Raw genomic sequence first — 26,591 nt, forward strand, 5'->3', positions numbered from 1 at the left:
ATGGGGACGGATCCGTTTGAAATTGACACAATATGGCTCAATTTCAAACGGATCCGTCCCCCATTGACTTTCAATGTAAAGTCTGGACGGATCCGTCTGCCTAACTTTCACACTTAGAATTTTTTCTGAAATATAATGCAGACGGATCCATTCTGAACGGATCCCATCATCTGCATTATAGGAGCGGATCCGCTCCGAACGCAAGTGTGAAAGTAGCCTTATCTATGTTCATTTGCTTATCATTTGCTTAAGGCCGAATGCACACGGCCGTTGTTCACGGCCGTGAGCGCTCCGTGGAACCGCGGCCTGGATTCCTGCTGAGTGCAGGAGTGCACGGCGTCATTGGTTGCTATGACGCCGTGCTCTCCCTGCTGCCGCCACAGTACTGTAATACACTGGTATAGATCATACCAGTGTATTACTGTATTGCGGCGGCAGCAGGGAGCGCACCGCGTCATAGCAACCAATGACACCGTGCGCTCCTGCACTCAGCAGGAGTCCAGGCCGCGGCTCCAAGGACCGCTCACGGCCGCGAACAACGGCCGTGTGCATTCGGCCTTAAACTGATGATTTTCCATTCATGTAGAATGAGTATCATCTCTGACTGCATTCCATTTGTCAATTTTTTTGTATGTATTGCATCAGAATGTCATGCTTTGTTGTCCCATTCACATCAATGCTTGTGCAGCAACCTAGCGGTAGCACGGAGGAGGGTGGTAGTGGTCACTGCACTCACGGTGGCTAGGTTCTGCTCCCTCAGTCTCTGGGCTGACACAGTCATGAGCTGGTCTGCAGCATAACAGGAGTAGTAGTGTTTTTCTCCTGTGTAATACCCTGGTTGGAGTCTCCTAGCACATGGAAGGTGGGATACCCTTGATGTTGAGGTGCGGAATGAAAGGCAGGAGACCTGAGTGGAGTTGAACAAGGTTAACTGACCAGTTTTTACTTGAGAAAATCACTTCCAGGCAAGAGAGAAGTGCAACAGTTTCAACAAATTCTGACTAAAGCATGGGTTGCCTCCAGAGCTCCTGGAGATGTAATTCCTAACATAGCAGTAAGTTACTTATGGTGCCAGCTGAGGGGTGCACATACAGTGCCTTGCAAAAGTATTCACTTGACTGTTTTAGTGTTTTGTTACTTTAGGACCTTAAGTTGAATGTTTTGTTAATCTGAATTCTATGTGATGGATCAGAACACAATATTCTAAGTTGGTTAAGTGAAATGAGAAAAATATATTTAAAAAAACTATTGTTTAGAAATATAAAACAGAAAATTGGCATGTGCGTATGTATTCACCCCCTTTTGTTAGGAAGCCCATAAAAAGCTCTGGTGCAACCAATTACATTAAGAAGTCACATAATTGACACGATCTGTCATTAAATATACACACCTTTTTTGAAAGGCCCCAAAGGCTGCAACACCTAAGCAAGAGGCATCACTAACCAAACACTGCCATGAAGACCAAGGGAATCTCCAAACAAGTAAGGGACAATGTTGTTGAGTTTAAGTATAAGTCAGGGTTAGGTTATAAAAAAAATATCCATATCTTTGATCATCAAATCTATCATAACCAAATGGAAAGAACATGGCACAACAGCAAACCTGCCAAGAGACGGCCGCCCGCCAAAACTCACGGACCGGTCAAGGATGGCATTAATCAGAGAGGCAGCACAGAAACCTAAGGTAACCCTGGAAGAGCTGCAGAGTTCCACAGCAGAGACTGGAGTATCAGTACATATGACGACAATAAGCTGTATGCTCTATAGAGTTGGGCTTTATGGCAGAGTGGCCAGAAGAAAGCCATTACTTTCAGCTAAAAACAAAAAGGCACGTTGTGAGTTTTCAAAACGGCATGTAGGAGACTCCCAAAATGTATGCAGGAAGGTGCTCTGGTCTGATGAGACTAAAATGTAACTTTTTGGCCATCAAAGAAAATTCTATGTCTGGTGCAAACCCAACACATCACATCAGCCAAAGAACACCATTTTCATGATCAGTGTGGGGGACGACGACTCCACACTGAACACAAGAGTGTAGGGGAGCAGTAACTGGGCCTGGAAACTAGGGAAGAAACAGGTCACCTCCTAGACAACCCTAATCCGGGCCCAAACTATCTATCAATATGAATAGACCCTGAAAACTGAAAATAGGAATATTCATATGCAGGATACCTAGGCCTTTATATCCCTATTAGGCCCTGGAAAGGGTTAGGACTAGAGACAACCCATTCCTCCCCAGATGGATTAATGGAAGTCTGTGTCTCAGGCCCAGATACAAACAACAGGGAATATAACAAACACAAACAAACACGACACTTAACTTCTGTAGAGACTGACGAGCAGGAACACCAGAGGCAAACTCACTCCAGCTCAGCCAAACCCAAATGAAGCTATATACCGCATAGGGTATAAGTGATGACCACTGAGCAACAGCTGAGAAAAGGGAAGTGGTCATTAACCCTATGAACACTGATTCAAGAGATATCAAGAGGCTGTTAGATTCCTCCACGCTCAGCCTTGATTTCCTGACATCAGTCACCCGAGGGATCGTGACAACCATGCCCACAGTGAAACATGGTGGTGGCAGCATCATGCTGTGGGGATTTTTTTCAGCAGCCAGGATTGGGAAACTGGTCGGAGTAGAGGGAAAGATGGATGGTGCTAAATACAGGGATATTCTTGAGCAAAACCTGTACCACCATGTAGATGATTTGAGGCTAGGATGGAGGTACACCTTTCAGCAGGACAATGACCCCAAACACACTGCTAAAGCAACACTTGAGTGTTTTAAGGGAAAACATGTAAATGTGTTAGAATGGCCTAATCAAAGCCCTGATCTCAATCCAATAGAAAATCTGTGGTCAGACTTAGAGTAGTGTTGGTCGAGCACCAAATTTCTCGGGTGCTCCAGTAGAACACCTCAGGATGCTCGGGTGCTCTACCAAGCACCCGAGCACAATGGAAGTCAATGGGAGAACCCGAGCATTAAACAAGGCACCCCCTGCTCTGAAGAGGGGAGGGTGTCTAGTTCATAGTAAAAGGTCAAAAATTGATGGAAACACCACTGAAATGGTTCAGCGACAGCATGGGGAGGTCGGAGGATGTCTGGATGCATCTTGGACTCCCAGGTCGCTGCTGTTGTCCGAGTAGTACGCCACTTTTACAAAGAACGGCACTCCAATACACCCTTTATTACACATAAATGAGGTCATCATACACACCCTTGAAAAACTATGATTGTTGCCCTGCTGGTGACCCTCAAAAAAATTAGGAGAAAAGGACTGCTGGTGACCCTCTAAAACATTAGGGACGAGGGCCTGCTGCTGAGTTGACCATCTAAAACATTAGGGGTGAGGGCCTGCTGCCAAGCTTACCATCTAAAAGAAATTTTGGGCGAGGGTCTGCTGCCGAGCTGACCATCTAAAAACTTTTGTGGGTGAGGGCCTGCTGCCAAGCTGACCATCTAAATATTTAGGGGTGATGGTCTGCTGCTGAGCTGACCCTCTAAAACATTATGGTTGAGGGCTTGCTGGTGACCCTCTAAAACATTATAGGTGAGGGCCTGCTGGTGACCCTCTAAAACATTATGGGTGAGGGCCCGCTGCTGAGCTGACCCTCTCAAACATTAGGAGTGAGGGCAGCCTAATAGGCATGTTGATATAATGGAGGAGGATGAGAAAAGGGAGATTGAACCATATACCCTTTTTAGTGGTGGAAGGGTGCATGGGAAATCAGTGTATTCAATACACTATAAAAGCCACATTTAGAGTGCCTTTATGTTCAGTCGCTTTCCTCTGGTGGATTACCCAGGTTCAGGGTAAATTGTGGTATTCCACTACTGCCCTCTGCTGCTCACAAAGCCTGGCCAAGATGTGGACAGTGGAGTTCCAGCGTGTGCTCACGTCGCACAACAGTCGGTGAGCTGGCAATTGCAAGAGCTGCTGCAGCGTTGCCACACCGGCGGAAGCTGTCGATGACTTGCGAAAATGAGCACACACGCAGCGCACCTTCACCGTTAGCTCAGGCAAATTGGGGTAGGTTTTGAGAAACCGCTGAACCACTAGATTGAACACGTGGGCTAGGCATGGTATGTGTGTGAGCTTGCCGCGCTCCAAAGCCGCCACCAAGTTACGGCCATTATCAGACACAACCATGCCTGGTTGTAGGTTGATTGGCAAGAACCACAGCTCAGTATGGTCCCTTATCCCCTGCCACAGCTCTGTGGCGGTGTGCTGTTTGTCACCTAAGCAGATCAATTTAAGTGCGGCCTGTTGCCGCTTACCCATTGCAGTGTTACACTGCTTCCAGCTACTGACTAATGGCTGACTGGTGCTGCAAGGGCCAGCAATTTGGAAAGGTGCGCATTTAGTGCTATGGTCTGTGAGTGGGTGGCTGGGTATTTGCGTTTTCATTCAAAGGCCTGTGATATAGACAACTGTACACTGCGCTGGGACACAGAAGTGGATGTGCTAGCTGATGTTGCTTGCAAAGGTTCAGGTGCATGGCGGGAGGCATCTGAGCCTGCGTCTTGGACAGGGGATTGGCCAGCACATAACACAAGGGGAGAGGAGGCAGTGGTGTGACCCGCAGACACTGGTTGTGGACCCAGGCATTCAGCCAACCTATTAGGGTGCTTTGATGCCATGTGGCGGATCATGCTGGAGGTGGTGAGGTTGCTAGTGTTTATGCCCCTGCTCATTTTGGTACGGCACAGGTTTCAAATGGCGCTTTCCACAAAAAAGTGCCAGACTGTGGAACACCTACCCCTTGGCAAGGAAGATTGCCGCAAGCAAGGGGTATCTCCGGGGAACAGTTGTGAACCTGTTTGGTGTGGCCCGACTTCTCCCATTTGCCACCCCACTGCCTCTTCCATCTTGTTGCGGTGCTGTGGATCTCTCCCCCGCTGTATTGCTGTCCTCGCTCGGCTTGCCACCTTCCCAGGTTGGGTCAGTGACTTCATCGTCCAGCACCTCCTCTTCCACTTCCTCACTCTGGTCATCCTCTTGACTTGTTGACCTAACAACCTCAGTCATTGATAACTGTGTCTCATCCTCATCATGAACCTCTTGAGACACTAATTGTGGTTGACTTATTAGCAACTGTGTCTCATCATCATCATCCACCTTGTGAAACACTAATTGCCATTCCCCACCGTCATCTTCTTCTGACTGTGGATGTTCCAGAGTTTGGGAATCAGGGCACAAGATCTCCTCATGTCCCTCTTCAAGCAGGCTTGGCGAGAGGCCCAAATTAAGGAATGGCAATGAAAACAGCTCCTCGGAATATCCGAGTTTGGGATCACTTGTTTGCCAAGACTCTCCATGGTGGGTGGAAGGAGTATCGGGGTGTGGATTCTGTTGACCAGACTCTTGGCTACTGAGACTGGACTTTGTTGAAGACAGGGTGGTGCTTAACCAACTGGAAGCATTATCTTCTGCAATCCAACTGACCACCTGGTCGCACTGGTCTGACTTCGAGGGTGGTGTCCTGCGCCACCCTGCAAACTGGGACATGAAGGTATCGTGAATGAGTGTGTTTCTTGTGCTCTGGCAGCAGGCACAGTATCATCGTGCCCAGTGCCATGGCCTTTGCGTGCACCATCAGCAGCCTGGCCACTTCCCTGTCCCTTATTGCTCACCTTCGCATATTGAATGGTATATATGCTTGCAAGTATGTCACACGTACAGTAGCGCAGGTTTTGTAAGTGTATGCGCAAATAAAGTACACAGAATGTCACAGATATTTTTAGGATACACACACGTTAAACAGGAGGTATAGCGCAAGTAATGTCGCCGTCACCACCGGCTAATAAATTTTTTTACTGAATGAATGTCACTGATATTTAGGATGCACAAACGTTATACAGGAGATATAGCGCAGATAATGTCGCTGTCACCAGCGGCGAAAATGTACACTGGATGTCACAGATATTTTTAGGCTATGCACACATTAGACAGGAGATGTAGCGCAGATAATGTTGCTGTCTGCAGCGGACAAATAATTGCAAGCTATTTAGCGCAGGTTGCGCTAAAAATATATATTGCTGCCAGATAAAACTATAGTCCTTAAAAGGACTTTTGGGTCTCTAACAAGTTTTAGCAATTTAGCGCAGATTGTGCTAAAAATATATATTGGTGCCACACACAATAGTCCTTAAAAGGACTTTTGGGTCTATAACAAGTATAAAAACTAAAATATTGCTATTTCAATCCCTACACTATCTCTCCCTTCTGCTTTTCAGCTCTCCCTGACTAATACTGAGCTGAACACGTTTCATCAGGTGCCAGCCAATCACTGCAATGCCAGCAGCCAACATGGCTACAGCATTACAGTGAATGGCAGTACCAAAAATAATTTGTTGGACCACCTTTAGCTTTGATTTCGGCACGCAATCGCTGTGGTATTATTTCAATAAGCTTCTGCAATGTCACAAGATTTATTTCCATCCAGTGTTGCATTAATTTTTCACCAAGATCTTGCATTGATGGATGGTAGAGTCTGACTGCTGCACAAAGCCTTCTCCAGCACATCTCAAAGATTCTCAATGGGGTTAAGGTCTGGACACTGTGGTGGCCAATCCATGTGTGAAAATGATGTCTCATGCTCCCTGAACCACTCTTTCACAATTTGAGCCCGATGAATCCTGGCATTGTCATCTTGGAATATGCCCATGCCATCAGGGAAGTAAAAATCCATTGATGGAATAACCTGGTCATTCAGTATGTTCAGGTAGTCGGCTGACCTCATTCTTGGAGCACATACTGTTGCTGAACCTAGACCTGACCAACTGCAGCAACCCCAGATCATAGCACTGCCCCCACAGGCTTGTACAGTAGGCACTAGGCATGATGGGTGCATCGCTTCATCTGCCTCTCTTCTTACCCTGATGCGCCCATCACTCTGGAACAGTGTAAATCTTGACTCATCAGACCACATGACCTTCTTCCATTGCTCCAGATCTTTATGCTCCCTAGCAAATTGAAGCCTTTTTTTCTGGTTTGCCTCATTGATTAGTGGTTTTCTTATGGCTACACAGCTGTTCAGTCCCAATCCCTTAAATTCCCTTCACATTGTGCGTGTGGAAATGCTCTTACTTTCAATATTAAACATAGCCCATAGATTATCGGTAATGAGCATTTGTGTGAAAGGTTCTCAGCGATAATATATGCCTAAACATCGAGCAGTGTAAAGGGCCCACCTTCAGAAAACTTTTGACTTGTCATAATGGCATGTCAGAAGTTTTGCTAGGTGGAAGTCCTGGTATTGAAACCTCCAGCAAACAATGTAATAAGGTAGTATGCTAAGCAGAGCACTGTACCCTTTCTGATGCGATTGTCTCTCCTCAGCAGCTGACAATCGCCTTATAGAAATCTAGAAACAACAGAATACGAAGCAGCCCCAAATGGGTCCCCACTATCCGTCCAGTTTTTTATAATGCGTTGGACAGTTCTTAACCCAATTTTAGTAGTTTCTGCAATCTCCTTAAATGTTTTCTCTGCTTGATGCATGCCAATGATTTGACCCTTTTCCACGACCACGAGATGTGTCTTTCGACATGGTTGTTTAAGATATGAGAAGCAACTCATTGCACCAGTTGGGGTTAAATAACTTGTTGCCAGCTGAAAGATAATCGCCCATGCAGTAATAATCCAATAGGAGGCTCATAACTATTTGCTTAGTTAAATCCAGGTGGCGACTTTTTTTTGGGACAGGCAGAGTATATTCAGATGTAAAAGTGTCCCTTTTACACACTGATGTGGGACGCTGCAAAAGGACCTCTTTAAAGATACTCAAAAGGTCCTCTTTAAAGTTCATAGTGACTTGGAGCTGTGATTGCTGCAAAAGGTGGCTCTACAAAGTATTGACTTCAGGGTGGTGAATAGTTATGCACATTGACTTTTATGTTATTTAGTCCTATTTGTTGTTTGCTTCACAATAAATAAATAAATCTTCAAAGTTGTGGGCATGTTCTGTAAATTAAATGATGCAAATCCTCAAACTATCCATGTTAATTCCAGGTTGTGAGGCACCAAAACACACACAAAAAAATGTCAAGGGGGTGAATACTTTTGCAAGGCAATGTAAATCCAAAATTTCTCTGCAATTTATGACAGCAAGGTGCAGATTCTACAAAGCAGCACTACAAGCTGCAAACCGATATGAAGCTTTTAAACATAGTCAAATGCTATGATGTCTATGAGGCCTCATGCACACAGCCGTTGTGCGGCCGTTACGTGCACTTTTTCTTTTAGCACTTGCACTTTTTATTTTTATGTTATTTATTTTCACTAGCATAATTATGGTTTATTAATAATTGATGTATGAGGAGCTTGAACTTCTCTCTAAATATGTATGAGTAGATTATACTACTCTCTTAATGTGGGTGTTTGATTGCTCGTGTCCAATTGAGATATTATGTGAGATATATAGATATACGTAAGTTTCTCTGCTTACGGCTGGATCATGTGATTGCTGGGGGAGCGTCATCCTTGCTTCCGATTCTGAAGTCACATCCGGTCTTTTGCTTAGAGCGGATGTGGCTTGGGCCGGGGGCGTGATTGGGGCATTACATCATTGCGTGGTCTGTCCGTGTGCGCACCCGCGTTCTGTCAGCGCACGATGGCCGCTCTGCACGATAGATGGAAGCGCTTTCCAGGTGCAGGATGGGAGGGATCTGATTGCTGCAACTCTGATTGAATAGGCTGAGTATATAGGGTGGGTCATATGGCAGGTTCAGTGTGCCCTGTGAAAAAGCTAGTGAGCGAAACGGACGTTGGGCCGTCCCTCCAGCCAGGTTGGTTATCTGCTATGTATTCATTATGCTATTATCGCTGCTCGTGTGTTAGTACCAAGTGTTAGTGGTACTTCATATAGTGTTATGCTTATTGGTCTCTTCAAGCCACCCAGGTTGTGAACTACATAGGCCTGTGGTATATGTACGCATTCATTGATGAGACTGGTATTCAGCATACTTATTTGTTTATTCCTTTTTGGACAGTTCTTGGTGTATCACACAAGCAGCGGTAACTTTATGCAACTATTATGTATTGATATATGTACTGGCATTTTGGGGGGTTTTATTCACACTTCTCTGCATTTCCCTACTGGGTTTTAATTATTTATCTTGTATGTGTGCATATTTGTTTAATAAAGATTGATACGGACATTACCGCGGGTTGGTTTTGCTTTTGTAGGAGTTTCATGTTTTGTGGCCGTGCGGTACATATAATTGCTGGTCTCAGCCTTTGTCGGTGTATTACTTAAAAATACTATATAGCCTGCTTTCCCATAAACAGCATTGGAAAGATTGTGTGTGTACCTGGAAAAATTGAACTTACCTTTCAAGTGCCTGTAAAATTCCTCAGTGGGTACTGCAACTACTTTATATGCTTGTACTACAACACCTATCATTCTCAGTAAAGAGACTGTTATCTTTAACTAATCTGGGCCTGGTCTTTGCCTCGACCATCCGTCGGCCCCTGCTCCACTATCAAGGACACCCCAACTAACACCAGGCAGTGCCCAAAGGAAGAAAGGGCGCAACCTCCTTTCGCTGCACAGCCCAGTTAGAACCAGAGTGAGGATAGCCATTGTGAACCACTACTCCTGTCTGTGTCACCACTACCACTAACCCCCCACACTCTCCCTCTGAGGCACTGCACTTATAGTCTATATTAAAAGTAATAACACAGTTATTTTCTATGCAACTGACATTTCCCAGTGCAAAACTTCAGAAATATATCATGTCACACAAATTCCTATAGAATATACCTACTTTAACCATTAGCAGTGGCCTAATTAGACATTGGATTTGTGTGCTTCTGGTGTATGGGCCAAAGTAAACACTGAAGAGGCTACAGTGCTTGCACATGCCAAGTCAGACCCCCACTGGTGGCCATCATTATTAATATAAAATAAAAAAAACAACCTTAAAATGCACTCCAAACTCAATCCAAGAGCCTCATATCACTTTCAGCTAGGGCATGTACACACAATTCGCCTACACAGCTGCATTTTTTATATTTTTTTAGCTAAAAGTAAGTTTTGGGCTTAGTTTTGGGCTTGATGTTTTAGAATACATATGGAGAGAACATGAACTGTAAATACAGTTACACATAAAACTTATATATAGATACACACATAAATGCATCATATATATGCAGGTGTAAGGAGAAATGGAGCGGCGGTCTGAAGTTTATGAACTTGGCTTCCCCATGGCCTGGCCTTTGTATATACAGTTGCAAGAAAAAGTATGTGAACCCTTTGGAATGATATGGATTTCTGCACATATTGGTCATAAAATGTGATCTGATCTTCATCTAAGTCACAACAATAGACAATCGCAGTCTGCTTAAACTAATAACACACAAATAATTAAATGTTACCATGTTTTTATTGAACACACCATGTAAACATTCACAGTGCAGATGGAAAAAGTATATGAACCCCTAGTCTAATGACATCTCCAAGAGCTAATTGGAGTCCAATCAATGAGATGAAATTGGAGGTGTTTATTACAGCTGCCCTGCCCTATAAAAAACACACACCAGTTCTGGGTTTGCTTTTCACATGTGAATTATGTGAATGATGCCCCACACAAATGAGCTCTCAGAAGACCTACGATTAAGAATTGTTGACTTGCATAAAGCTGGAAAGGGTTATAAAAGTATCTCCAAAAGCCTTGCTGTTCATCAGTCCACGGTAAGACAAATTGTCTATAAATGGAGAAAGTTCAGCACTGCTGCTACTCTCCCTAGGAGTGGCTGTCCTGTAAAGATGACTACAAGAGCACAGCGCAGACTGCTCAATGAGGTGAAGAAGAATCCTAGAGCTAAAGACGTACTAAAGTCTCTGGCATCCCTGTTAGCGAATGTATGATACGTAAAACACTAAAGAAGAATGGATTTCATGGGAGGATACCACAAAGGAAGCCACTGCTGTCCAGAAAAACCCATTGCTTCACATTTACAGTTTGCACAAGAGCACCTGGATGTTCCACAGCAGTACTGGCAAAATATTCTGTGGACAGATGAAACCAAAGTTGAATTGTTTGAAAGAAACACACAACACTATGGGTGGAGAAAAAGAGGCACAGCACACCAACATCAAAACCTCATCCCAACTGTGAAGTATGGTGGTGGGGGCATCATGGTTTGGGGCTGCTTTGCTGGGTCAGGGCCTGGATGAATTGCTATAATCAAAGGAAAAATGAATTCCCAAGTTTTTAAAGACATTTTGCAGGGGAACTTAAGGCCATCTGTCCACCAGCTTAAGCTCAACAGAAGATGGGTGTTGCAACAGGACAACAACCCAAAGCATAGAAGTAAATCAACAACAGAATGGCTTAAACAGAAGAAAATACACCTTCTGGAGTGGCCCAGTCAGAGTCCTGACCTCAACCCGATTGAGATGCTGTGGCATGACCTCAAGAAAGCGATTCACACCAGACATCCCAAGAATATTGCTGAACTGAAACAGTTCTGTAAGGAGGAATGGTCAAGAATTACTCCTGACCGCTGTGCACGTCTGATCTGCAACTACAGGAAACGTTTGGTTGAAGTTATTGCTGCCAAAGGAGGTTCCACCAGTTATTAAATCCAAGGGTTCACATACTTTTTCCACCTGCACTGTGAATGTTTACATGGTGTGTTCAATAAAAACATGGTAACATTTAATTCTTTGTGTGTTATTAGTTTAAACAGAATGTGGTTGTCTATTGTCCATTTTTGACCAATTTGTGCAGAAATCTGTATCATTACAAAGGGTTCACATACTTTTTATTGCAAATGTATGTATATTTCTTTTTCTCATCAGAAGCATATAGATTGTGGGCATGGGCAGCAGTAATCATGTCCCTGAGAATATACAATATACGGTACTTACATAATTTTATCTGTCACAGCTGCTGCCAATCGCACAGATCCTGTGTTTGATACTCTGAGGACTGGAGTCATCATGGCAAACAAAGAAAGAAAAAAAGGGCAAGATGACAAGAAAAATGTGAGTAACCTGTGATATTCTTGTACTTATACTTTTAGTTTGATGATGCATGTGTCATATGGCACTGACAGTATTCCACATGGCAAACCTACACACGTCTTGTGATGCATTTTCATAGTTGTCAACAGTGCTGAATTTGCAAGGGCCGTCCCCACTTTTCAAATGAGTGGTTCTTGGCACACACCTACTAAAGCTCATGAACCCCTGCTTAGATGAAACTGCTTAGATCAGTTTAAAAAGTCATTGGATGGACCGAAACGCGCCCTACATAGTTGTGCACGCTATATGCGAGACTGGATAACAGATGCAAAGCATCTGCAAGTGCTATGCTTCTGGGATCTCTTTTACTTTCTATCATGAGCTATAGCTTTTAGTTTAAAAGTGAAGTGCCGCTCATTTGTGGACAAAGGGGTAATCCCTTTATCCATTAATATTGATGACCTATCCTTAGGATAGGTCATCAGTTTCAGATTGGTTGGTTGGGTCTGATATCTTGGACCCCCCGCCGATCAGCTGTACATCGGTCACATGGCCAAGTTGCAGCTCAGCCCCATTGAAGCTGTAATACCAAGCACAGCAGCTGTACTTGGTAAGCTGCTGGGAGCCGGCCATGCTCCCCAGAGCTCCGGTGAGCGCCATAGCTTCCCAAAATGGATAATCAGTGGGGGTGCTGGGAATTAGACCCCTGCCAATGTGATATTAATTACCTATACCGTGGATAGGTCATCAATATTGTTTCTCGGATAACCCCTTTAACCACCGCTGCTTAGACCTATGACCATCTTGGTTCTACTTCAGTTTTAATACATATACATTTTGCCATTATGTCTTCCTCTCACCCCATTTTGTTCCTTTTTAGCTGTGTCATCATTCTGCTGAGAATTTGTGTTTTATCCACATGTTTTTGTTCACAAAGTCTCCTGGGAAATGAAGTTTGAAATTTTCCAAGGTCTTTTTCCGACTTTCATTCCTGTGCAAATGAGTACAGCACTTGACTGGAAAATGAGCCCGGCACTGATATGATAATTGTGCTGTTATATGCAATGAAGTGTAGGGATAAAAGCCAAATATTCTGATTAGAATTGCCCTTGTTTCATTTCTCTGCATATACATGACTGTGTTGTTTCCTCCCAGCCTGCCACTATGATTGATGAGGAACCAGAGCCCCCAAAACAAGAGGAAGGGAAGCAGGAAGGAGGTAAGGTTCCTTGATGGTGGACTTCTAACAGGCTTCAGACTTGTGGATTTACCATACCCCATTAGCCTCCAATTGTGTCCAAAATAGGTTTGGAATAAGTGTTATTATCTACGGCTCACCTTACAGCTTGCAGATTTATACAGTATGTCAAAAGAAGGGTATAGCCAGTAATGGTTCCTCTCAGTAATATCCTCCCTGACGTGAAGGTCAGACTTATGATTCCACAGAAGGTCAGTTCAGCCTTTTATCCTCTCCAGGGAGATAATGAGCACCAATTATAAATGAGTAATCATAATTGCAAATCCCATGTTTTAATTGTTTCTGAAAAGAGCTTTGAGGTCTCGAAATAAAATGCGCTACACAAGTGTCCTTTCTACCAATGTTTGCCTTGTTTTATCCTAGATTCTCCTGATGGTGATAAAAAAGGAGATAAAAATGCGCAGGATGCAAAGGTAATTGCTGTTTTTCAAAATGGGTCACCTTCCTCTAAGAGGTGAATGAGCAAATTCTTCTAAATGTAAAGATGAGTGTAAAAGAGCGACTATTGTTGTAGTACAATACGAGAAGGACCCTGCACCTTGCTGTGGAGCACTGTTTCTGTACCTCCCATTCACTTCTATGGGATTTACGAAAACAGTATAGCACAGCCTGCTCAGCTGTTTCCGGAATTCTGGCTACTCCTGGCAACTGGATAGGATGCACATTCAATCTCAGTATTGAATGGCGGAGATTGGAATACCCCTTTAAACATTCTTGGGTGTCCTCAGCCTTTATTACACTGATCAGAATTTCTGTTCATAAACTGTGTAGACCAGGGTCGCACAACCTGCAGCCTGGGGGCCACATGCGGCCCTCAACCATTTGGTGACAGACATGTATGTCTATGTCTTGTGGCTGCTCACATGCATTTTTCATGTATTCTCCCATTAGATGGGAGTCCTAGATGTGTAACCAGACATTTATGGTTTACACTGTATGTACAATATGCAATAAATACAGTATATCAGTTGGTAATACCCCTTTAACTTTTATTTTCGGCCCTTGGGATTCCTTCAGTCTGACAATGTGGCCCCCAACCAGAAAATGTTGTGCACCCCTGGTGTAGACAGACCAGAAATTGGCAAAGTTCACACTGCTAAAATCTGCCGAAGTTTTTGCCATGGAATCCACTTTAAAAAAAGCCACAAACAACCTCTCATTGGCCTCAATGTAAACAAAAAGTGCACATTGTTTTTTGTGTTTTTTTCCAACACTGATTAAAATTTGCTTAATGGCTTGTTTTGTCTAGGGAGAAATCATCAGGGGAAATGGCCGCTATCCTATTTGTACACACACAACCTGTAATAGCAGGAGAAGTTACTTCACAACACTGAGCTAAAGAGCTGCCTAATCCTCCTCTCTGCTCTGCTTGTCAGGGATCATGACCTGGATGAATACAGCTGAATCTCTGTAGGGATGGAGTTCACAAGGACACTTGAAGTACAGGACAGACTGTGGTAATGTGGAGCTGTGGTAATGAAGCCGACTACATACAAGTTCTGCTGCTCATTATCCCCACCCTCCTCTCTGTACTTTATGTCTCCTCATGGACTCCATTCCTACAGAGATTCAGCTGAAGATCTTATTAAACTATATTCAGTATCATAATTCCTGACAGGCAGAACAGAGAACAAAGAGGAGCGTAAATGGGGATTATTGGAAAAGGAAAGAAGGGTGACAGACTGGTAGGGAAAGAAAACAAAACAAAAGGATGGAGAAAAGGAGGGGGTCATTGTGAGGAAGGATGATGGGTAGGGGGAGGGGAATGGAGGTGCCAATGGAAATCCCACGAGAAAAAGACCAAGTGGATGATGGGAATGAGTAAGGCTGCTCACACTGAGTTGGACTGATAGTCCAAGCCAGCCCGACAAGCGGGTCGCAATAACAGTAGATATACAAGAAAAAGAGGCAAGTGGAGCACCAAGCAGAGCTGAGAGGAGGATGAGGCAGCTCTTTAGCTCAATGTTGTGAAGGAACTTGTCCTGCTGTGTGATTAGGACAGGTTTTGTGTGTTCTAATAGGACGGTGGCCATTTTATTTCTCCCAATGATTGCTCCCTAGACAAAATTAGCCATTATTACTAATGAAATGTATTTGGGAAAAGATTTATAATAAAGTAATATTTAAAGGGGTCGTGTCACTTCAGCAAGTTGATACAAGGCACTAACTAATGTATTGTTCTTATCCATATTGCCTCAATTGCTGTCTGGATTAATTTTTCCATCACATTATGCACTGCTCGTTTCCAGGGATTAAGACCATCCTGCAATCCACCATCAGTGGCTAGGTTTGCACACTACAGAAAAAAACACCAGCCTATGTGTGCTCACACGGTCTCGGCCACCAGATGTGTACAAGCATGGCGACCACTGATGGATTGCAGAGTGGTGGTAACCATGAAAACGAGCAGTGTATAATGTGGCGGAATTGTTATTGTCTATATGTGAAGCAATATAGACAATAACAATACATTAGTGAGTACCTAGTATTAACCTTCTCTACATAATACATGCCATTTGCTGTAGTAACATAACAATTTTATTTTGTGAATTCCCGGAGAATCCCTTTAAGAAGTGACATGTTACTTCTTTTGAGCCTGTTTTAGCTCCGTCAGAAAATGAACTGTTTTCAGCTGCTGATTCTGCTAGGGTTTTTTGCTGCTGCTTTTGTGTGACCATAGTCTAGTGTTCATGTGGTACAAATTATACCAAACAATTGCTTACTACTCATTCTAGAGAAACTGTAATTGTCAATGTAGTAGGTTTTGGTTTCAATATTAATTGACGTCATACTTGAGTTCATCAGCCAAGCAATTGCTCAGACCCCACTGCCAGTCCGGGCCTCCATGAATTCCGATACTGGCCCCTGCCTTTTATTTTATGTCTTTCTCAGTGCATGGATGAGTCAGTCTTGGTTACTGAAATTCATCTGTTTCTTGACACTACATGATATGTTATATTTCTGCCCATATAAGAATAAGAAGGCACAACCTGGAGTGCGGGGAGGCTTCATGCAGTCTCACTATTTTGTTGCTCTTTACCGTTTCAAAGCACTGGAGAAGGATGACCTGGATTTCCAGTAAGTATTAGCTTCTGCCTATCCTATCTATCTATCTATCTATCTATCTATCTATCTACCGTATCCATCTACCTATCCTATCTCTGTAACATTTATGCAACATTTTTTGGTAACATCTATGTTAAATTTTATGTAGGACTTCTAAAATAATGAACTTACATGAAACTAATGCAAAGAAAAAGGGGGTCAGTCAGCACATCCCAATGCGCAGGGGCACGTTGCTACGTCTGCCGCACGTCAAGGCGATCTCTGTAAGACGGGTTCCTAACACCAAATTCTACCTGTTATGTACCATGACGGCTACCATACAATTCAGGGAGTGTAGGTCCCACATGCATGCTGGGCCTGCTTAAATTTCTGTCATTTTTGGTGCCAAAATGGCCTCCATTATATCCAAGGAATGCAGGTACCAACATGCATGCCGGACCCACTCCACACCACTCCTGGTGCCAAATGGCCACCAAAGAATGCAATGAGAGTCTACACTATATCTCTCCTGGTGCCGAATGGCTTCCAGTGAGTGAGGGGGAGCAGGCTAAGCCATAAACTCACACTAATTAAAATCAGCCAATGGGGCAGACGAGCTGGTCAGGAGTGCACGGCTGGGGAGGCAGCCACACCTCCAGTACAAACTGCAAAGGAAAAAGGGGGTCAGTCAGCACATCCCAATGCGCAGGGGCACGTTGCTACGGCTGAGAACAACACTGTAAAACAAAACATGCAATGCAACAGCTCACTGCAAACCAAATAAAGTACAAAAATGCATAATAATTGCTAGTGCTATACTTATAAATTAGAGATGTTTGGCAAATCATTTTGTACAAAATTATTTGAGCCCGTCTGCCGCACGTCAAGGCGATCTCTGGAAGACGGGTTCCTACACTCCCTGAATTGTATGGTAGCCGTCATGGCACATAACAGGTAGTATTTAGTGTTAGGATCCCGTCTTACAGAGATCGCCTTGACGTGCGGCAGACGGGCTCAAATAATTTTGTACAAAATGATTTGCTAAACATCTCTAATTTATAAGTATAGCAATAGCAATTATTATGCATTTTTGTACATTATTTGGTTTGCAGAGAGCTGCTGCATTGCATGTTTTGTTTTACATACATGAAACTAATAAATGCAGTGGTACATATGTAATGTCTGCTCACATGAATGCCAAAATATGTCATATACTGTATTTCATTGCAGAGCTGGAGATAGGATCACAGTCATTGATGACTCCAATGAAGAGTGGTGGCGGGTATGTGTACCACAAGTACCAGAAGTTATATAGCATGACAGCAGGGGGTCACGCATGCCAAATACATATTCACCCTGTTTCTGGCCAACTGCACTTCTGGAGCAGAAGGGATTCCAGTTTTTCAGATTTGAGAGCCAAATTTAAAAGGGTTTTCTAGGATGAGAAAACATGTCTGTTTTTTCTAAGAAGAGTGTCACTCCTGTCCTCAGGCTATATGTGTCACTGCAGCTCAGCCCCAATGGAGCTGTGCTGCAATACCACATACTACCTGTGGAGAAATGTGGCACTGGCAGACGTGTGTTTCTCGATCTGGATAAGCCCTTTAAATGTACTAGGACAGATTTTCAAGGAACTTACAAAATATAAATCTGTCAAATGATAAAACTTTGCTCTGCTATGTATTTTCTCCAGTTGTTATTCCATTAAAGCACTGCTATTAACAGTGACTTCAGTTTAGTTACATGGTAGTCTTAGGCTGGGTTCACATCCTGTTTTTTCCATCTGTTTAACATGTACCCAGTTAGGTCCAAAAATATTTGGACAGTGACACAATCTTTATGATTTGGATTTGAAATGAAATAACTGAGATGTAATTGTAGTGTAGACTTTCAGGTTTAATTAATGGGGTTGAACAAAAATATCCGGTGAAAAATTTAGGAATTGCAACCATTTTTCTACAAAGATCAGCCCAAAGACCCCCAGTCAGCCCCCATGAGACCTCAGATCAGCCCAAAGACCCCCAGTCAGCCTCCATGAGACCTCAGATCAGCCCAAAGGCCCCCAGTCAGCCCCCATGAGACCTCAGATCAGCCCAAAGACTCCCCAGTCAGCCCCCATGAGACCTCAGATCAGCCCAGACCCCCAGTCAGCCCCCATCAGACCTCAAATCAGCCCCCATCAGACCTCAAATCAGCCCAGAGACCCCAGTCAGCCCCCATCAGCCCAAAGACCCCCAGTCAGCCTCCATGAGACCTCAGATCAGCCCAAAGACTCCCAGTCAGCCCCCATGAGACCTCAGATCAGCCCAAAGACCCCCAGTCAGCCCCCATGAGACCTCAGATCAGCCCAAAGACCCCCAGTCAGCCCCCATGAGACCTCAGATCAGCCCAAAGACCCCCAGTCAGCCCCCATGAGACCTCAGATCAGCCCAAAGACTCCCAGTCAGCCTCCATGAGACCTCAGATCAGCCCAAAGACTCCCCAGTCAGCCCCCATGAGACCTCAGATCAGCCCAAAGACTCCCCAGTCAGCCCCCATGAGACCTCAGATCAGCCCAGACCCCCAGTCAGCCCCCATCAGACCTCAAATCAGCCCCCATCAGACCTCAAATCAGCCCAGAGACCCCAGTCAGCCCCCATGAGACCTCAGATCAGCCCAGACCCCCAGTCAGCCCCCATCAGACCTCAGATCAGCCCAGACCCCCAGTCAGCCCCCATTAGACCTCAGATCAGCCCAAAGACCCCCCCATCAGCCACTTTTGGGGTCATGGTAGGCCAGGGCCCCCAGGGGCCCTCACTACTCAAGTCAGGGGCCCAACCTGAGGCTAGCTTTTCCTGCCAGGCAGCTCAACCTCCCCCCCGGGTGCCTGGGGGCCTAGTGTGCCCTGCTGCTGGCCCCCCCCCCCCGGTCATCTGCTAGGGGGGATTCCGGGGGCCTAGTGTGCCCTGTGCCCCAGAGAGACAACGAGTGCCAGGCCAGCCCAGGGTCCGGTACGCTGCCGCCCCCCCCCCCCCGGCTTTTACTTACAGTCGAGTTCTTCTTCTGTTCTTCCGGTCCGCGTCTCAGCAGTCCGCTTCTCAAATTCTGACGTCCTCTCTGAGTTCCCGCGAGACCTGCACAGGAGTTCACACAGGTCTCGCGGGAGTTCACGGGCCCGGCGCCGGCCGCAGGGAGGAGGGAAGGAGGAGGGGAGGAGGAGGAGGGGAGGAGGAGGGCGGGCAGGCAACTTAAATGTGGTGTGATTGAATATGTGAATCGGACGCAGCTGCAGCAGGGGCCAGGGGTCCGCAGGCGGCCGGGCCCCCCTGGGGTGCCGGGCCCAGTCGCAAGTGCGACCCCTATATGTACGCCACTGCAATACATACATGCCTGCCAGTGGGATGGAACCGTATGTCTACACGCCAATGCTGGCGTCTGGTGAGGCTATTTAAAAGGCTGTGTCCTGCGCGCCTGAACCCTGAGTCTGTCCCTCCAGTCATGTGAGTAGATCACGTGAGCGGTGCGCCCCGTGGAATGCAGCGCCAGTCATGTGGGGCGGGCCTCGACAGTGGGGAAGGCAGGCTAGATGACTAAGCAACTGGAACACCAGGAACAAACCTGGTGCCCTTGAAGCAAATTTCTTTGCTTCGAGGGCACCAACTTGTGACCAACTTGTATATGGGTTGACTATATGGCACTAATTAATATAGTCATTGGTGATATCCTGTGTCATTTTCTGTATTTTATAAACCATATCTCATTATTAGGCAAATATTCTGCTCTGTCCACATAGAGGTCCTGTCCGTAAGATGCCGGCTGATGGACGGTCATGTGACCAGACACATCACTCAGCCTCCTCTATTCTAGAACTCTGCACTCCTAACAAGTACAGATGGCAGGTGCAGTATATTTTAATGGAGGAGACATCTCATAGAACTGGTTTGCCTTGTCACATGACTGTAAATCGGCAGCCATTTTATCAGCAGACCTCTGTAGGGACAGCAAAGACCTGAAAAAATAAGGGGACAAACCTTTTAAAATATAGAAAATAGCACAGAATTCCAAAGGATATATTGGTGCCATATTGTCATCTTACAAACACACTGGTCAGCAGTAACCAGAAAGTGGCCAACCCATTTAAAAGACTAGATAATTCTTTATGAGATATTTAAAACTTCTGCTTTAATCACATTGATTTTAAAATTTGAAGCTTCCTCAAAACCTTTGAATAACTGTAGTATATAGGGGTTGCTTCAGATGAATTATTCATGAAAATTAGCAAGTTCTCCTCAAATGCTACTGTGGTTAGTGTAAATGAACCTCATTGAATGATCTCATGGAATTATCTCATTCCTACAATGTTGGGGGTTTCTAATTTTCTTGATGACAATCTTCAAACCTATAATAAATATAAAAGGTGAAGGAGGCAAACCCTGGCTTGTAACATTTTTGATCTGCAATAGATCAGAAAGGGTGTCGTTAACTATAATTCTAACCTGTGGTGTTTGATAGAATGAAAAACGGTGGTGATAAATGTTTTGGAAGATTCTCATATATACTACTGAAAGACCTAATCCGGCAAATTACATTGTCATCAATTACCAGAAGGATAAGGGGAATATTGTGTTGGTTTGTGAATAGAGTTGATGATTCTTGCAGTGTTAAAATTTCGTTCCCTCTCAAGTAGAGATGAGCGAACTTCTGTTTTAAGTTCGGCGTCTAAAGTTCGGCTTCCGGTTAGCGGAGAATCCCGATCTGGAACCGGATATGGATTCCGACTTCCGTTGTGGTCCGTGGTAGCGGAATCAATAATGGCCGATTATTGATTCCGCTACCACGGACCACAACGGAAGTCGGAATCCATATCCGGTTCCAGATCGGGATTCTCCGCTAACCGGAAGCCGAACTTTAGACGCCGAACTTAAAACAGAAGTTCGCTCATCTCTACTCTCAAGTAGTCACTCAACCTAATCAGGTACTATTAATTATTCAAATAATTTGGACACTTGATATGCTGGTATTTTGACCTACCATTATAAATCAGTGTTAAGGAAGAAGTGTCACGGTGCGGTTCACTGTGACATGTGGCAGTGTAGGCTGGCTGCATGCCCTCTTGAGTACTGGTTGCAGGCTGACTCCTGTGTAGGCTGGCTGCATACCCTCTTGAGTACTGGTTGCAGGCTGACTCCTGTGTAGGCTGGCTGCATGCCCTCTCGGGTACTGGTTGCAGGCTGACTCCTGTGTAGGCTGGCTGCATGCCCTCTCGGGTACTGGTTGCAGGCTGACTCCTGTGTATGCTGGTTGCTTGGGGTTGCGTGCTGGCTGCGGTTTTGTGTGTGAACTGTAGCCTGTGTTTGTGGCTTCTGTGTCTGTATCTCTGTGGTTCTTGTCACCGGTGCCGTGCAGGATGGCTGGATGCGCTTTGTGTACTGTCTGTGGGTGTTCCCATGTATGCTGACTCTGCGATGTGTGCTGGCTGCAGCCCTGTGTGTGAACTGTGGCCTGTATCGTTTGTTCTATGGTTCTGGTTATCCTGGTTCTGATAGAGTTAAGTTTCCCTGGTCTGTTCCTTGGTGTGTCTTATCAGGTGCCCTTGTTAATCCAGCTATATCTATCTGTGAGCTGTGGGGCCTGGGGTCAGTCTGTCTTTTGTCTTGCTGGGTGTAGCCCCTTGCTGCTCTTCTGTGTGGCTTTGCCTGGTAATACATTGTTGCTTTGTCTGATCTTCTGTACCTGTCCTGTGATGATGTTATCCTTGTCCATGCCTTACCTATTCTTTCATACCTGTTCTGTGTCCTGATCCTGTCTGTTTCATGTTTAGCCTAGCAGTGCTCTAACTGCGTCTGATAGCTTGGCAGTGCTAAACTGCTTTTGACCCTTTTCTTTGTCCAGCCTGGCAGTGCCTACTGCTTCTGATCTAGTCCGTTCCTTGTCTGTCCTGCAGTGCCTTACTGTTTCTATTCCTGTGTTTGTCCTGCCTTTGTGAGAGGGCTCATAGGGTTCTCCAGAGGGAGGATCTCTTGTCTGTGTGCAGCTTTGCCTGCGACCGACATGCTTCCATTCCGCTTGGGGTCCAGGCATCTGCTTCTGTGCTGGTTCCCTGTTTTTTGTCTGTTCCATGTCCAGTGTTTTGTTTGGGTTCCAGTCCTGTTGTCTGTGGTTCTCTGCAGGTAGCAGTCAAGTGTACAGGGACCTTCCTGGAGGTGCGACCAGTAAGCCCTCAACCCAGTTCATCCCCACCACCAGGGGCTCTGTGAAGAACTGGGCTCCCTGGCTCTCCGCCCTCTCGGTTATGCCTCTGGTCTTCTGGTGCACTTGGTTCTGTAGTAGTTCTACCACTATTGCCTAACCTGCATATTGTTACTGCTAATGTTCTTTTATTACATGTGTAATAAAGTACTCTGTTGGTACCTAGTCTGTTTCCTGTTTGCAAGATGTCACAGAGTTCTGCCTTGAGCCCCCGGCACGTGACAAGGAGATAGGTCTATAGCTCACACACGGTTCTTCATCCTTGCCTGTCTTGAGGCTAACCGTGATTAATGGTTCCAGTGACTATTGTGGGAATTTGTCCCCAACAAGAATTTAGTTGCACACTGTGAGGAATTCTGTGAACTTTTTATAGTAAAATATGGGAAACCATCTGGGCCAGGGGATAGATGGGAGCATTTCAAGGATCACTTGAAGAGTAAAAGGAGAAGCGAGACTAATGTGTGCTTTTCGAGGAAGTTTTGTCAAGTGTCAAGTGTAAAGAGTCTAGGAACATATTTATTCATTCTAGTTTAAGTCAGGAGATTATGAGATGTTCAGATCAATTTAGATTGCAAGTGTTTTCATAAAACATTTTACAGTAAATACATTAGCTATATTTGAATTGTTGGTAACACAGTAATATAGTATATAAGGCCAAAAAAAGACATTTGTCCATCCAGTTCGGCCTGTTATCCTGCAAGTTGATCCAGACCGAACTGGATGGACAAATTTCTTTTTGGTGACTTTGGAATTAATTTATGTTTTTATTGTATGAATAAAATATATTTTTTTTATGGTTTAGACACTTCTGGAATGTAATTCAGTTGAATAAAATTCAGCAATGTCTTGGAAATCTGCCCACTCTGTTTAGTGTCAGAAAATTGTGTTTCAGGACCCAAGTCCAAGTTGTCCAAGAGAGAAAGCCGAAGAATACCGTTATAAAAGTCAGGGCATGGTCAGAGGCAGTTATATAGCCTATTTAGATTGTACTACTTTGTAAATGTATTTTAGAGATAAATATGTAATCTATACAGTTATATAAATTTTGAGTGTCTTAATCTGAAACAGAGATGGTCTTTATCTGGTTTTTCTATCACATCTTGTGAACTAGAGGCCATTTTGAAGTTCAGCCTTAGGTTACACCACTGTGATTCTTTACAAAGTTATCCAAGTTGCTTTGAGTATAGGTTTTCTGTAGAGTGGAATGATCATGAGTCTTATGTCCTCCATTTCTGACCATTTTATTATGAAGAATACTGGTAGCACAGAAGGCTCAGGCAAGTGTATGGGTCTAAACTAGCTGACTTGCATGTGTGCAGTAGATTCCTTTCTTCCTGAGAAAGTGGTTTTACTCTTTGAGTTAACTGGATGGAAAAAATAGCTACTCTTTTAATTGCATATGAGATCAGTGTTTGTTCAGTGGTGGGCCTCTGAGAAGGGTAGATCTAGGTAGTATTCAGGCTCTTGGCTGGTGTACAGCTATCTTAGATCTGGTGTGCTGGCGGGTGTTGTTAATGGTGTAAGGGAAATGGCCTGACACTGACCTTAGCTCCATGGAAAAACAATCCAAAAAAGGTAATATTCTTATATTCCATATGAAAGAACTAAATCAGAACTTTATTTTTATTTTTTTACCTAAGGGTAAAGTAGGTGATAAAGCTGGCTACTTTCCAGCTAACTTCATAATTCGTGTGCGAGCTGGTGAAAGAGTGTACAAAGTAACCCGATCTTTCGTTGGAAATAAAGAAATTGGACAGATAACACTAAAAAAAGACCAGGTAAGATATAGTGCAGTCATTTCTATATATACTAATTGTAGTGGTACATATTATTGAGCTTTGTCTACTGTATAGGGGGTCATGCACACAACCGTTGTTTTGTGATCTGTTTTTCACGGATCCGTTGTTCAGTATCTGAGTTTTTTTTTCCTCTGATTTAAGTCCTCTTCCGTTCCGTTATTCCACAAAACATATCCGTATGGTTTCCATATGCAATCCGTTTTTTTCGGATCAGAAACAGAAACTTATTAATCACCAAACACATGAGCAATATGGGATGGGCATAGCATTTCTACAGTATGGATCCGCAAATACGGATGTGTTCCGTGTGCGTTCTGTATTTTTTTGCGTACCCATTGACTTGAATGGGGCCTCGGACCGTGATTTGTGGACAATAATAGGACATTCACTACTTTTTTGCGGAACGGAAATATAGAAACTGAATGCACACGGAGTACCTTTCGTTGTTTTTGCGGACCCATTGAAGTGAATGGTTCCGCATACAGTCCGCAAAAGAAAAAACCAGAACGAAAGCGGAAAGAAAATACATTTGTGTGCATGATCCCTAAGACTATTTAAAATACTCTACATCCGCATTCAATGGTCAGGATAAAATCTGCAATAAATGCTCCAGAATTACAGAAACTCTTTATATATATACAGTAGCTATGCACATTGTATCATAATGGCTGGTGTTATTGTGGTTTTAATTGTTTATAATTAATGGGCTTTTCCCAGATTATAAAAAGCAGTTCACTGGTTTTCTAAACAGAGTTCCACTCTTGTTCAGGGGTTGTGTCTGGTATTTGAACTCCAATAGAAGACACAGTCCATGGACACAGGTGGCTCTGTTTCAGGGAAAAGAAATACATCATTTTTTTCTAATTATGGACAACACATCACCTTTAATTTCAGGCCCAGCTATATTTTAAATTATTTTTTATGATTTAATCTTCTTCAGCAACTGATCTTTCTGCTGTGTTCTTCATTCAGATTGTGGTACAGAAAGGAGAAGAAGTAAATGGTTACATCAAAGTCTTGACTGGACGAAAGGTGGGACTTTTTCCTGTAGACTTTCTACAAGAGATATGAGGAAGAAAGAACAACGAGATGACAAATTAAAAGAAGAGGAACATGGCAATGACTGACATAGTGATCACATCCACCTTTGAACATTTGAGAAGAAACTTCTTTACTGGGGAACAGGGCACACAGCAAATACTATCTGGATGTTGAGAGTTCTTGACAATTTGTTCTTAGCTCTTTAACTCTGGCTGGACTAGAGATGGTATCAACTAGGTGTCAACTAATCCACACTTACATAGTTGACTCTGTTTTGGGGCACCGAGGCATCTACATGTGCTATGAGTCAGATACCTAGGTATCAGTTACTCCACACTTACACAGTTGAATGTTTTCTGGGCTACTGAGGCGTCTACATGTGCTGTAAGTGAAAAACACTGTAAAATCATTCTGCAATGATTGGTAAACTGGTCACTGGTCTGTTGGTCAACATGCCAGATATTGAGTAGACTTTATAACTTTTCTGACTAGGTGAAATGTTATATTCTGTCAAATTCCCTTCCTTCACACTGTGAAATGAACTATAAATTATGGATATTTTCTGAAATCTCTTCTCCATCTAAGTGCCTTATAAGAGAGCGATCAATTACACACGCAACAGATACAGAACACTTTTCTTCTTCATGTAGCAATTACTGTTTTAGTTTTTCTGCTTTTTTAGCTATACAGTTTAAATACACATAGTAGAAATGGAAAATGTAATATTTATTTTAATGAATAGTTTGCATTCTTTTAAAGCATTAGAATTTCTCCTTTTATTAAATGTCTCTCTTTTTTTTGTTTCAGCTTGCTTTAGGTCGTAGCTCTAGGGCTGTTTCACACGAGCAGATGCCGTGCGTGAGATCCGCTGCGTGAATGAGAGCCAAGACCCGCTGCGGACAGAAGAAGCACGGAGCATTAACATGATTGATAACGCTCCGTGCCTCTCTGTGATCTTTTTACTACAAAATCACAGTGAGATAAGATTGTCACCGTGATTTTGTAAAAAAAAAGATCACAGAGAGGCACGGAGCGTTATCAATCATGTTAATGCTCCGTGCTTCTTCTGTCCGCAGCGGGTCTTGGCTCTCATTCACGCAGCGGATGTCACGCACGCCATCCGCGCATGTGAAACAGCCCTTAATCATACATCTAAGAGGACACCACCAGTATATTACTTGTGAGGCTTTTTTATAGTGTTTTTACTATGTTGAAGTGTGTCATCGTTCTAGTACTCTCATG

At 44.0% G+C, this 26,591-nt stretch overlaps 1 protein-coding gene across 2 annotated transcripts in view; it reads left to right on the top strand.

Annotated features, from left to right (window-relative positions):
• STAC3 (SH3 and cysteine rich domain 3) overlaps nucleotides 1-26,228 on the top strand; it is a 129,882-nt gene extending 103,654 nt beyond the window's left edge. For both annotated transcript variants that reach the window (XM_044286429.1, XM_044286428.1), the window contains exons 5-11: nucleotides 11,902-11,999; nucleotides 13,134-13,197; nucleotides 13,600-13,649; nucleotides 16,211-16,314; nucleotides 17,512-17,563; nucleotides 24,150-24,287; nucleotides 25,281-26,228. In XM_044286429.1, the coding sequence (XP_044142364.1) occupies nucleotides 11,902-11,999; nucleotides 13,134-13,197; nucleotides 13,600-13,649; nucleotides 16,211-16,314; nucleotides 17,512-17,563; nucleotides 24,150-24,287; nucleotides 25,281-25,379 (605 nt within the window). In that variant the 3' untranslated portion in view covers nucleotides 25,380-26,228. The remainder of the gene's footprint in view (nucleotides 1-11,901; nucleotides 12,000-13,133; nucleotides 13,198-13,599; nucleotides 13,650-16,210; nucleotides 16,315-17,511; nucleotides 17,564-24,149; nucleotides 24,288-25,280) is intronic.
• Nucleotides 26,229-26,591: the final 363 nt, after the last annotated feature.

This window comes from Bufo gargarizans, chromosome 3 (genome assembly GCF_014858855.1).
Source record: "Bufo gargarizans isolate SCDJY-AF-19 chromosome 3, ASM1485885v1, whole genome shotgun sequence".
Classification (NCBI taxonomy): Eukaryota; Metazoa; Chordata; class Amphibia; order Anura; family Bufonidae; genus Bufo; species Bufo gargarizans.